General features: G+C 38.0%; 2 protein-coding genes across 2 annotated transcripts; both read right to left on the bottom strand.

The window, feature by feature from the left end:
- Nucleotides 1-607: 607 nt before the first annotated feature.
- Nucleotides 608-3850, bottom strand: emc3 (ER membrane protein complex subunit 3). Its single transcript, XM_057338055.1, has 9 exons — nucleotides 3721-3850; nucleotides 2920-3110; nucleotides 2742-2799; nucleotides 2555-2648; nucleotides 2365-2469; nucleotides 2139-2220; nucleotides 1973-2052; nucleotides 1625-1707; nucleotides 608-1446 (listed from the first exon to the last, which is right to left on the bottom strand). Exons 2-9 carry the CDS (start codon nucleotides 3072-3074, stop codon nucleotides 1318-1320), a joined length of 786 nt encoding a protein of 261 aa, XP_057194038.1. The 5' UTR covers nucleotides 3075-3110; nucleotides 3721-3850; the 3' UTR covers nucleotides 608-1317.
- A 576-nt stretch (nucleotides 3851-4426) lies between these two features.
- On the bottom strand, nucleotides 4427-9634 carry sec61a1b (SEC61 translocon subunit alpha 1b). The gene is made up of 12 exons (XM_057338848.1): nucleotides 9527-9634; nucleotides 8762-8829; nucleotides 8606-8671; nucleotides 8344-8422; nucleotides 8030-8161; nucleotides 7654-7763; nucleotides 6913-7066; nucleotides 6663-6823; nucleotides 6355-6552; nucleotides 5561-5752; nucleotides 5382-5458; nucleotides 4427-5291 (listed from the first exon to the last, which is right to left on the bottom strand). The coding sequence occupies exons 1-12, from the start codon at nucleotides 9531-9533 to the stop codon at nucleotides 5105-5107; spliced, it is 1431 nt and encodes a 476-aa protein (XP_057194831.1). The 5' UTR covers nucleotides 9534-9634; the 3' UTR covers nucleotides 4427-5104.
- Nucleotides 9635-12696: the final 3062 nt, after the last annotated feature.

Below are 12696 nucleotides of genomic sequence, written 5' to 3'. Positions count from 1 at the left end.
AGGGGACGCGCAGCGGTTTAGGGAGCGCGCAAACCTGGCTGCCGAGATCAGCCAAGAGACATTCTATGAAACTCGAAAAATGACGGGTGACTGATAAAAGTATATTAAACTAACTTTATCTTTGCATATAATATCATATCAAGACACAGTTTGAGTCTCAACCGTTCAAATTTTCAATTTGCATACATTTTATTGTGTCATCACCGATATTGCATTGAATAATGGTGGGCTACGTGGGTATTAAAAACATGACACCAAAGGGATAGTCCACCCAAAAATGAAAATTCTGTTATGAATTACTCTTCATCAAGTTGTTCAAAACCTATACATTTCTTTGTTTTGTTGAACACAAATATTTGGATGAATGTTAGCAACTGAGATTTTAGGGACACCATTGACTACCATATCATTTTTTTTAACTTTTCAATAAATGCAGAAAAGACAGCAGCTTATCTTAATAAATACCAAAGTGTTTTGCGGTAACGTTACTTGCATACATTTACCATATTGAATTTTCCTATTATGTAAAATAATGACATTTTATTGCTTTTTAATGGTGGAGCTTTTATTTAGCAATTGTAAAAAACAAACAATTGTAGTCATTAAATGTGGAATAACTTTGCATCTCTGTTTAATATAAGAAAAAAAGAAAATGTGTTAGAATTTTCCCAGAAGTGCACAAGTGACAAATTTTATTTTACCAAACCAAAGATGTTTAAAAGTCAAATAAATATTAACCATGCCAATGCATTTCTACACATGATCTAATTAATCAGATTTGCATGATGGATTGCTGGCACCAAAGAAGGCATCTATTAAAACACCAGTGAGTATATTAGCATTTATTATTTATGTAATGGAATCTCAAGACTGGTCCTATTTTTATTATTACAATTCTTCCTAAAACCTTATTTTGCCTACTTGGTCCAAGCACTCATATGGTCCTAGTTAAATAAAAACAGAACCTAAAAAAAATAATTCTGTTAAAAGGAAAAAAAACACCGGTAATTATTGGGGAATACGTTCAGGAAAACCTGGTCACACGCTACACTACAGGAGGCACTGCAATGTTACAGATGTATTGTGCGGTTGTAATAGACAAAGCTTTAAGCTTAAATAAATCTTTCCTTAATGAAACTTGTGTCTGAGCAAAACTAAACAATGGATGGAATGATGCATGCATGCATATGACACAAAACTGTCAGAAATCGTATTGGAAGTGCTCAGTCGCCTCCAAAACCAGTCCAATGATTCACTGAAGTCACTGTCATTCTGACTTGATGAGGTCCTCCAGACCTCTCAGTAGTGGACAGGCACTTAGAAGATGCCCGTTGGCAATTCTTTGCTGAACATTCCTGTCAGGTCCAAGTCCTTACTCATTAGGTCCTCCTCAACAGTCTCTAAGGCCCACTGGTGGTCAGTCAACTCCAATGCCTCCCATTCAGCCTAGAAAGAAGAGACAGTACAGTTAAACAATCTAGAAGTTTGTCATTCTACTTTAATAAGAGCAGCTTGATTACTTTGGTGTACACATATGCTACATATCATTACTAAACAACGCTAAAAATTAAAAACACAGAGAACTACATGGATTTAGCCAGACTGCATTAGTTATCTAGGATACCTTGAATGCTTTGTTTGTGTCTGCAGGCATTGCCATCGCAGCGCCACTCATTTGTTCCTGCATGATGCGAGACTGATCTGCACCTGTTGCAAATAAGAATATTAAATGCATTTATATTTCATCCAGAATGAGTGATACAACACAGCAGATAAACTATATTTATATTATGTTTGTTTAATGCATAAAATGAGATCCAGCAATTCAACTGATAACATTTCTTCTGCTTTTAATTTGTAACAGTTATTATTAAGACAACACCGAGATGACGTAAGAAGGCCTGCATGTGTTTTACAACATAGCAATAGCACTGAATTCGTTCAAACATGGAAAGCCAGTCAAGTTACTTACCGTTGTCTTGTCCAAGGATTAAGGAATACATGCTTCTGAGACCAAAGACATTCAGGAAATACCAAGATGCTGAACTCACCCTATGGATGTACATGAAAGGTTTAGATACAGAGCTTTGGAGAAAAAAAACAACGTAAAAATCCGACAGGTGTGTGAAAGCACTAACCAGGATGCATCTAGTGAGAGCAACTCAATTCCCTGCTGAAGCATTGGCTTGAAGCGGAGTGTGAGAGGAAATGGTACCTTTGCTTAGGAGAGAACAGATTCATAAACATGAATTGTTATAAATTAACAGATAGTAGTTATAATAAATTTACTAAGATTTGCAGTAATAGGCTATAACTATTACAGAACTACATTTGGAAAAGGTTTGGAAAATTTGTATCTCTTACTTGTGACAAAGCCAGAGAAGGTCCAGTTAATCCATCCACCAATAAGGATCATAGGCAGGACATTTGTCACATTGCCTTTCATCATGTCTGTCAACATGCTGGGATCTAAATAAGCAAATAAATTCACATCAACTTTGTCATTCAAACTTGGGTAAAATCTGATTCGAAAGAAATACTTAAAAACACTCACCAGTCATTGGAGAGGGTGGAACTACCTTTCTTTTAGTCTTCTTAAAAAACCCATCCTCTTGATTATTGAAGTAAAATTTTCTCATCAAGAAAGACTATTTTAAAAGGAAACAACATCAGTTTGAGTGCTTAAGTCCAAGGGATAAAAGCAAAATTGTTAATTTTACAAAGAAGAAAAATGGACGTGCCTGTTTAGGAATGTATTTTCCATTTTCTCGTAAAACTCTGCTCCTGATGAGAACCTGACTGTATACAAAACAAAAAGCACAAGTGTTTTATCAGTGAACAGTATCCTGGGAATTGCAACACATATGGGCTGGGCAATAATCGTGTCAAACCGGCTAATGATGGCATCGATGTAGTTACCTGTCTGAAACCTGTTCTAACGTGAGCTTCTTGTCACTTTGCAACAGAATTGAGACGTAATGCCGTATGACTCCAACCAGAAAAGTGATGAACACAATAGGCAGCACAACCCAAAGGCGAATATTGGAGTCCAGGAGGAGCTCAGGCTCAGCCATGTTTCCGTGAAGGGATGCTGATGGGATATGGACCACCTAAGACAGACAAAACAAATAAAATGTATAAAAATAAGAGATTATATGTCAATCTTCTGAAAATCATTTAATGACAAACTCCTAGTAACACATTCCCAATAGATAACGTATTATTGTAAGCTAATGTGAATCAACGATCAATTAAATAGCAGTCAACCAAGAACAAACTGTAGAACACAATATTTAATTTATATTTTCATAGTAATACTTGGTATGTAACTTGTCTTTGACCCCTCAAGTGTTCTCTAGTGCAGGCTAAACATGCTAACCCTGCAAATCCTGTAGACGGTCACTTATCCTATGAAACTAATACGCAATTTTATGATATAGAGTTACAATTTCCATTTACAATTGTAAAGTAACTTTACAGACATCAAGCTCGTATATGTTTGAGGTTTATATGCTACTGTTTTTATTCATTTTAAACGCAAAAAGAAAGCAGCAGGTGCTTAGATCAATGTTAGCTTGTGGCTAACAACCTTCTCTCGGGCTTATGACGGCGACGGATCCTTTATTGACATATAAACATTTCCTTTGTTGTTTTGCTATATTTTTGAAGCTACCAGATGCGAAAACGAGCCACATATTAATTCTCTCGATGCACTTGTACCTGCTCTCGAATACAATTTGCGCTTTATCTCCGTAAAGCCCGACAACGCCTTAATACAAGATGCGACACCATCGAGCCCCCGATTCTACTGCCGCTGTATGTAATTTCTTCTGTAGCTTTACAATAATGGTGTATATAGGGTGTCATGCAAACACCGCCACCCACTGTTCCATGTGTGAACAACATTGAGTGGTCTATGAAATGTCCACCGCTGTTACAGGGTTGAAAATCACGACGTTGACGTTAACATTTCCAGATCTAAAACACGCCTTGGTAAGTCAGTATTTAGTGTATTGATAATTTATTAATAATTATCAGTATTAGTAATTGTTTATTATACTTTTTATAGTCATTTAATTTTGTTCATGGTGAAACCAGAATGTCTCAGTGCAAAGTGTGTATTTAAGGACACATTAAATATATTACCATACATAATAGCAATTAAAAGAAAACCGCATTACACTTAAGTTAAGGAAAAACGTTTACAATTTATTCATAAGATTGCATAATAAAGCAATATGATTCAGGCCTAAATTATTTAAACATTTACTTTAGCACAAGGAATTTGTCAGTTGTGAGAGTCCTACACAGAAATTGTTTTACTGTGATTTGTGATATATGTTCAGGCTATTTATCGGAAGACGTTTTTGGAACACAGTCATTTTTGCCTATGTAAGTCAAAAATACATTCTTCTTATACAAGCAATACCCTCTCAAAATAACACTGGCATATGTTTTAATAGGCAGTATATGCAGCATTTGGTCCAAGAAAAGATAGTATGGCTACAATGACATGTAGATACAAGAAAAATATCATACATAAATACAATGGAAGTTTGTTGGCAAATCCAACCCAAGCATCTCTTCAAACATTTAGACCAACTGAATACAAACACTTTTACGCACTCAGCCCACACAAAAGCCACAAGAAGCAAATGTGCACAACATCACTCCTAAAATCTGTCTTTATTTACACTGTGTCGGTGCTCTCTATGGTATAACGTTGTATTTACCTTGTAGTGTAGTGTACAAGTTTGGACACATTTCATCAATCCACACATTTCTAGTTTGTAATAGAATAGAATCCCAGATAGATACTAGCTAGGGACATATGGGAAAAGGTTTGTCTGAAGGTGAAATTAATGACCATTCTCCTGCTTAATATGAGATAACAAGCTGCCACATTCTCCCCCCCCCACCCCGCAAGAGAAAACAAAACAATATCCAATCTGCAGCTCGGCAAGCCGTTATGGGTGAAGTCAGGTTCTGATGCACTGTGGAAGCACATCTGTGATGTACAACATTGAATTTGTGCATTTGCTAAATCCAAATTCATATAAAAAGAACTTAACCCATACAAATTCATTCAGTCTCAAGTGGAGCCTTAAAACAGGAGAGCACCCATACTGCCCATTTCACTCTGTTCCTTGACAAAGATCTCAAAGTACTGATAGATGATGGTCACGGCCAATAGGATTCCAGTTCCGGATCCGATGGCTCCCAGGAAGTCGGCCATAACGGAGAGGCCTCCTATACATAGACCCCCAAAGGCAGCTGCTGTTGGGATGTACCTAAAACAAGGATTCAAAGACGGACACATTTATTAGATAAAACTCCAAACTTTATTTAACGTCTGATTCGCTAGGACATGAATGCCTTACCTGTTAAGTTCATGAACCATAGAGGTTTCTCTGTGTCCCCTCATAACCATCTGCTGTTCTTTCAGCTGTTTGGCAACCTTATTAACAAAAAGAGTACATCTGAAGTAAAAGTCAAGTGAATTTGGTGATCTACGTGAATGAATCACAACCGATAAATAACAGTGTTCAAATGTTCTTACATCTTTGGCTGATGATCCAGATACTTCAATCCATGTCTTGGAGAAGAATGCACAAGATCCCAGCATGAATATAATGTAAATGACAGCGTGGACCGGATCCTCCAAAACCGTGCCGAATGATTCTGGGGGAGAGAGGTAGTAGCACAGACCACCTACAGGGTAGGCACGCGCTGGACCTCCGCTTGAGGTATCCTATTAATAGAAAAAACACACTTGAAAAATGCACAATTGATTTATTCTTCGCATCAACTAGGCCAGGGATCTCTAACCCTGCTCCTGGTGAGCTACCGTCCTGCAAACTGCAGCTCCAACCCTGCTTCAGCACACCTGTCTGTAATTATCAAGCAACCCTGAACACGGTTGTGGCTAGAAGGGATACAGCTACGGCCGGAAGTGATGCAAAATCTCACCATAAAATTACAAGAAATTACATTAGCTAACGCCTACACCTACCCCATCCCTAAATCTAACCTTACAATAATCATTTTAAAAAAGTTAACTGTTGTCAGCGTGACAAAAATAATGCGATATCAAAGTATGCATGCCCAGTTGAGGTAGCTGTATCCCTTCTAGCCAAAACCCCCGAACATCTAGATTAGATGGTCCAGGTGTGTTTGATTGGGGTTGGAGCTGAATTCTTCAGGACGGTAGCTCACCAGGAGCAGGGTTGGAGACCGCTGAACTAGGCTATGTTAAGATTACAATGCAATACAAGTAGAATATAATAGCAACCTTATAGAAAACAGAACAAGTTACCTGGAATAGTATGCGAAAACCTCAAAAATGTTACTTACAGACCAAGTCCCCAGCAGGTTGACCAGGAAGTTCCCGCTGAAGCGAGTGGAGAGCATCTGAGAGATGACGTAGAGGTTGGACACCAGTGCCGACTGTAGGATGATGGGAATGTTGGAGGTGTAGAAAAGCTTGATGGGATATGTGTTGTACTGGCCACGATAGCGTGCAGATTTAATGGGGAGGTCAACTCTGAAGCCCTGTGGTACAGCACATAATCTAGTTAGCATCTCAATGTATCCTTATATGCGTTAAATTAAGATTATATATGGAATAAACCCTAAACAAATACTGTATGTTAACCACTAACCTGGAAGTATATGACCACAGCAAAGACGAAGACCGTAGCGATGAGGTTCAGGAGGTTAGGCAGGTTCTGTCTGTAGAAGGCCTCTCTCAGGGCTCGCACTTTATCGGTACGAGTGGCCAGCAGGTGGAACAGAGCAATAATTGACCCCTCAAACTCAGTACCTGTATGCACACAAAAACGTGATTCAATCAATGCGACTGATTCCTGACATCACAATGTCAAATCTGAGATGCAGCTCCTGAGCACACACCTCTTCCTGTGTTGACTGTGGTTGGGCTAAACGCTTTCCATACGATGGTCTCACAGATGTTGGTGGCGATGAAGAGAGAGATACCGGAGCCCAATCCGTAACCCTTCTGAAGCAACTCATCCAGCAGCAATACAATCAAACCTGCCACAAACAACTAGAGAGAACAAGGAAAATCTATATTTATTAATCAATAATGACCTAATATGGGGATTCTCTTGCTTTTGGAGATCCTCCGTCCTACAGAGTTTAGCTACAAGTGCAACCAAACACTTCAGGAAATTTAATTTTGGATGAAATGTTTGATAAGAGTTGGAGCCATTTTCTTCAAAACATGATTGAAAAGCCCTGATCCATTCAACTAAACACACAACTCACTTCACATCAAAACTTGCTGATCAACAGTAAAGGAAGCAGTTTTGACAAGAGGACACTGTGCGTGTTTGACAAGAGGACAATGTGCATCACAAAACAAAGAACAATACATAGAATTAAAACCGACAAGATTTAGGATCTTGCTTAACATTCTCTGCATGAAGATGTAATTTTGTGATTGAGTTCTGGGTGTTCCTATACAGAACCCCAGAAGTTCAATGCCCAGAGAGGGGAATGCGCGAGTTTACATAATGCATGTCCATGCCTAAAACGAATCCTGACTGAGAAGTACAAATAAATAAAGCACTGGATGGAACAACATTGATTGGAGATTCTACAGAATGTTTAAGGAGAATTAATTAAAATAACCTGGATGATGATGAGAAGGCAGATTCCAGCACCCATCTCTGAAGGGTCTCCATACATCCCAGTCATCACATAGACAATAGCTTGACCAATGGTGATGATCATGCCAAAAACTGGTGGAAAGACATCACAGTTAGAATGCTAACACAGTTACGGGAAAACAAGCATAGCGATGATGGTAAGAGTCGCCACAATATAGCATCATTAGACTTCCATTAGTTTTGGCCCAGTCTGACCACAAAGTGTTATGAGACAAATGAATCAAGCACAGCTAGAAGAAATTAGTTGCCAGGGATACAATTCTGTGACCAATCAAAATCAATTATTCCTGAGAGCTCTTTGATAATAACCAGCATGGTAATATAAAAGGGGGACGTACGTTTCTGAGCTCCATTGAAGAGCGCTCTGTCTTTAGGTGTGTCTCCAACCTCAATGATTTTAGCTCCAGCAAGCAGCTGCATTATCAAACCAGAGGTCACAATGGGAGAGATACCCAACTCCATCAGAGTACCTAAAACACACACATTATTACTTCATCTGACCACACGAAACAAATGGTTGGCCATTACGGGCTGTTTAGAAGCCAATGCGAGCATCTAGAGAATCAGCAAATAAAACCTGATTACATAATTTGTAAAATATTCTGAGTTGATTCAATCACTGTCTGACACTTCTGTAACAGGTAATACACACCTCTGTTGGATGCCAGGATGACTCTCATCCAGTAAAATGGGTCGGCAGAATCTGACGACATGATACCAAAAAGAGGAATCTAAAGGAGAGAAATCAGTGGTTAAACCATACAGGTTTTACAGTTTCAGAGCAAATAAAACACACCCAAACATGGTGGTTTATGTTTGCTTTGAGGGATTTCTAAACGCACGAGAAGGATTGTGTTTGACTTCAACAGTTTCATGTTTGCACTGACAGCTGTTTTGTATGGGGGTGCACATACCTGGCAGCACACCAGAAATATAAACAAGGTGATCGCGGTCCATAGCACTTTTTCTCTGAACTGAATCTGTTGGGAAAGATTGAAGTTAGTAACGTTACCATTCAAGTGCCACATTAACAAATGCAGTAAATGCTTGATGTTGACATAGATACAAACCCTCCTCTCTGGTTTCTGGATCTCGGGTAAAACAGCACAAAACGGCTTTATCACTTCTAAGAATTTAACTGAAAGAGAGCAAAATAACTCATTAGGTTACCGTAATAAAGCACTCATGGTGGGTATGTTGCTATCCAAGGAGCTCAGTATAGTACAGGCTACGTGGCTTTAGGATTTCTGGAGTTCAGACAAGTCACTCGAACCTGATTCCTTGCAACGTCATCATTCGGCACAAGAAGTAACTACAGCCAAACAACACTCGCAAACTTACACTACAAGAATACACGCAACTAAAAACACTAACGTAGATAAAACAGATTTATTTTATTTCCTGGTTAAACGTCAGGAGCCTTTGTTAAATTCTGACCGCATGACCAACGCTGCGTGCCATGTTTTATACGCTGTAAAATGTAAATCACATATAAACGTCCATGTAGAAACAGAAAAAAAGACACGGTTTGTCCCCAATACTAACGTTAAAGTTACCTGGCTAATCAGCTCACTTTAAAATCGGTACAATCTAAAAGAAACAATAAAACGATGATCCACACTAAAATTAAAGTCGACGTGTTTTAAATCGTTTCAGCTTCACTGAACAGTAAATCATGTAACGTTAAACCCGAGACAAATTTGGACATTTTAGCACCGAGAGTGAATTCCAGAGTGAAAAATGAAGCACTGGTGCTAACAAACAACAATAATACTATTTGAACGGCATAATATATAAAGTTACGTATCAGAGTAAAGATAATGAAGAAGACTTACTGCCCATGGCGGTGTCCTGTTGACGACGATTTCAGTATAGCGGTTAGCAGTCAACAGATCCTATGAAGAACGTGTTCAGGACACGTCATCAGCCAGAGCACAAATACACGTCAGAGTCGAATGAATAATGGAACAGAATAAAATGGGCGGAGTTAAAGGGCCCGGGGTTACGATTGGTATAAATGTTAATTTTCTCAATATATTTATTTTCTCAACATATTTAATAATTCTGTATTCACAATTACATGGCCTTTAAATATATGGGCTTTATTTCGGTGGTAAACAAATCAGATGTAAAATATCGTTCGAACCCTTTGAAGATGAGTGGGAGTCACGTGGTACCTGTTACTTTTCTCAGCGCTAGTTAAAGAGGACCAATCACAGTTGTTTCAGAATAACCGTTAAAGGACGATAGAGGTCGCCTCTGCGTTGTAAACCATGGCTGTTGAATACCCCGATCTACAAAATAAACTATTTGTATATTATAAATAATATAATATATAAACAATAATAATATAAAAATATAATATGAATAAAATACTTAAATTTAGCTTTTGAGCCCCACCCGCCCACTGGTCGTAAACCTTTTGTCATTCGTGTTTTGCTTGGTCTCAGCTGATGTTTTGTTTTCCTTGTAACATTTACACAAATAACCACCAGGGGGCGTCCTTGTATCAGCTAACAAAAGGCTGTTGGTTCATGAAAGGCCTGGCTATAAAACAGGACTAGTTTATTGCAAAAATTAAAATCACTGAACAAGGAGTGCCAAAAAGTACTATGGTGCAACCATGTTGTTTTGGACTTGGTACCACAGAATTTTCTGTAAGGTTGTTCGTTTCCTCTTGATTACCACAAACATTTGTGTGCCTCTGAATACTTTTGTATATAATTATGCTAGTAGACATATTAAATGCCTGAGACATTGTTACATCACCCATGTTACATCAAATCTAGTGGAAAATATTCAGCGCTTCACTCCATGTGAATCTATAAAAGACAGGGACTTACTTTATACAAGATTATACCAAGGTTAAAAACTGGGCTCCAATTTTTTCATAATGCCAAAGTCTGCAATCAAACATCGTTTTTAAAGTCAATATAAAATTTGTAAAAATGTATGATTAAATTATTATGAGATTAAATTCGATCTGCATTGTCATATGAATGTTATAGTTCTATAACATTAAATTATAACATTACAATTAACAGAATATTTAGATTATCATAAAAAAGTGGAAATTTGATTCTAAGTCTATTCTAAATAACAATTTTTTCAAACAAACAGCATGTTGCAACAATTTAGACTTTTTAAAAATAATACACGCAAAGTCACCACAGCACATGCAAACTAGTTGTGTGCATTGTGTGGAAGTTTATCTTGTTAGTATAGTTGGCAGGCTTGATTAAATGTATGTTGACAGCGCGGTCAATGAATGAAGTCAACACCAGCCTACAGCTAAACTCTGCTCTGTGCTTTATAGGAGCGCCATTTACGTCATAGCAGCGCTTTCTAATTCTTTCTCAGCCTGGTTCTCTCTCTCTCTCCCTCTCTTGTGGTCTTCTCTAAAGGGGCATGCAAGACCCATGACCTCTGCTGTCAAAAGCATTCTGTATTCATGTCCGGCTGGATTCTCCCAATGCCTCCATGACATTTTTTATTGTTTCTTTTCCCTCCAAGTTGCTACTGCAATATAACAGTGTTTAGGCCTATATGTGATGTTAGTTTGTTAAAACATAACAGTAGAGTGAGTCTTATTGTTTGTGAAATTGCCTTTCTTATGACAAACACAGAAACAAAAACACGCTTTGTAGATGAAGTATTGATTACCATAAAGGGCGAAGTCAATGAATTGAGTGTCCTCAATAAATGTCCCTGCTACTGTACTGAGTATTACAAAAAGTACATATAGGCCCGGTTTCACAGACGAGACTTAAGGCTAGTCCCAGACTAAAATGAATGTGTGACCTGTCTTAACTGAATATAACTTGCCCAGAAATATCTTAAAATATATCATTGCCATTGTTTTGTCTCAAGATGCACGCCAGTAATGTATTCTTCTAAGGCGTTTTTATAAAAGCGACATAAATATCTTAATTCAACTAAGGCATAGTCCTGGCTTAAGCTAAATCGTGTCTGTGAAACCGGGCCTTAGTGTCACTAAAAAGATGCTTGTTTTTTATGAAATTATTTATTACAAAACAAAATAACACTTCACCAGGAAACCTCAAACAGACAGAAGTGTGCACTTTGAATGCACTAAACGATTCTTTGGTAAACAATGCCGAATGAAAAACTGAGCAATGCTTTGTTCTCACTATAGTCTATATTTGGAAACATGGAGAACAAAGGCAGAATAAAAGAGTACCTATAAATCACATTGAAATGGTAACTCTTCTGAATGAGCAAGCTGTATGCTCGAAACCAGTAATTCAACAGCAATTATGTAAGAAGTACAATTCTCCCACATCCTTAAGGATGAATTCATTTGCTATTAACTTGACATTATATGGGACACATTTTAGTGTATGTAGGGCAATATGCAGTGCCAGAGAAAGAAACTAAAAATAATGCACTGTTCTGTTCCCATAGAGATTTCAGTATTAGCAAACAGGTCCGTTGCCATGGCAACTGATGCACTAGATGAGGGGTGATGCTGAACTACACTGACACACACATTTGGACCCAGACCACACAAACACGCAGAATTATGCACGTATACAGCATGCACACCTAGTGCGTGAATAAATGCACATTGGCTCTATTCCATCTTGTTACATCAAGTCGCTGCAACAATGCAGTCCACGAAGACTGAGGATTAAACAGACAAACAGAACAAATAACCCTGACTGATCTCTAAATCCATCATTTGGCATCTGTTGCCCACCAATTAGGAGTTGTTTTTTGGAGCTTTACCCATACATGTTCAGCATGAGACATTTACTGGTTGGAAGCTTAAAGGCTTGAAAAAATAAGCATGTGAGACATGAAGAGTTTTTACATGCAGTTTTGCACACTTTTTTCAAATACAATACACACAGTTGCCAAAGATACGTCAGTGCACTTTATTGGTAATGTTCAGATTACTTTTATAAGGAGCGGATGCTAACGTATGTCTAACATTGATACAAGACTTTCTGTAACCGAGTCAAGGACCTGCATATTCAAATTG

Source organism: Triplophysa rosa, linkage group LG7, assembly GCF_024868665.1.
Source record: "Triplophysa rosa linkage group LG7, Trosa_1v2, whole genome shotgun sequence".
In the NCBI taxonomy this organism is placed as follows: Eukaryota; Metazoa; Chordata; class Actinopteri; order Cypriniformes; family Nemacheilidae; genus Triplophysa; species Triplophysa rosa.
The sequence above is the reverse complement of the archived record's forward strand: the minus strand, read 5'-3'. Positions and strand labels throughout refer to the sequence as shown.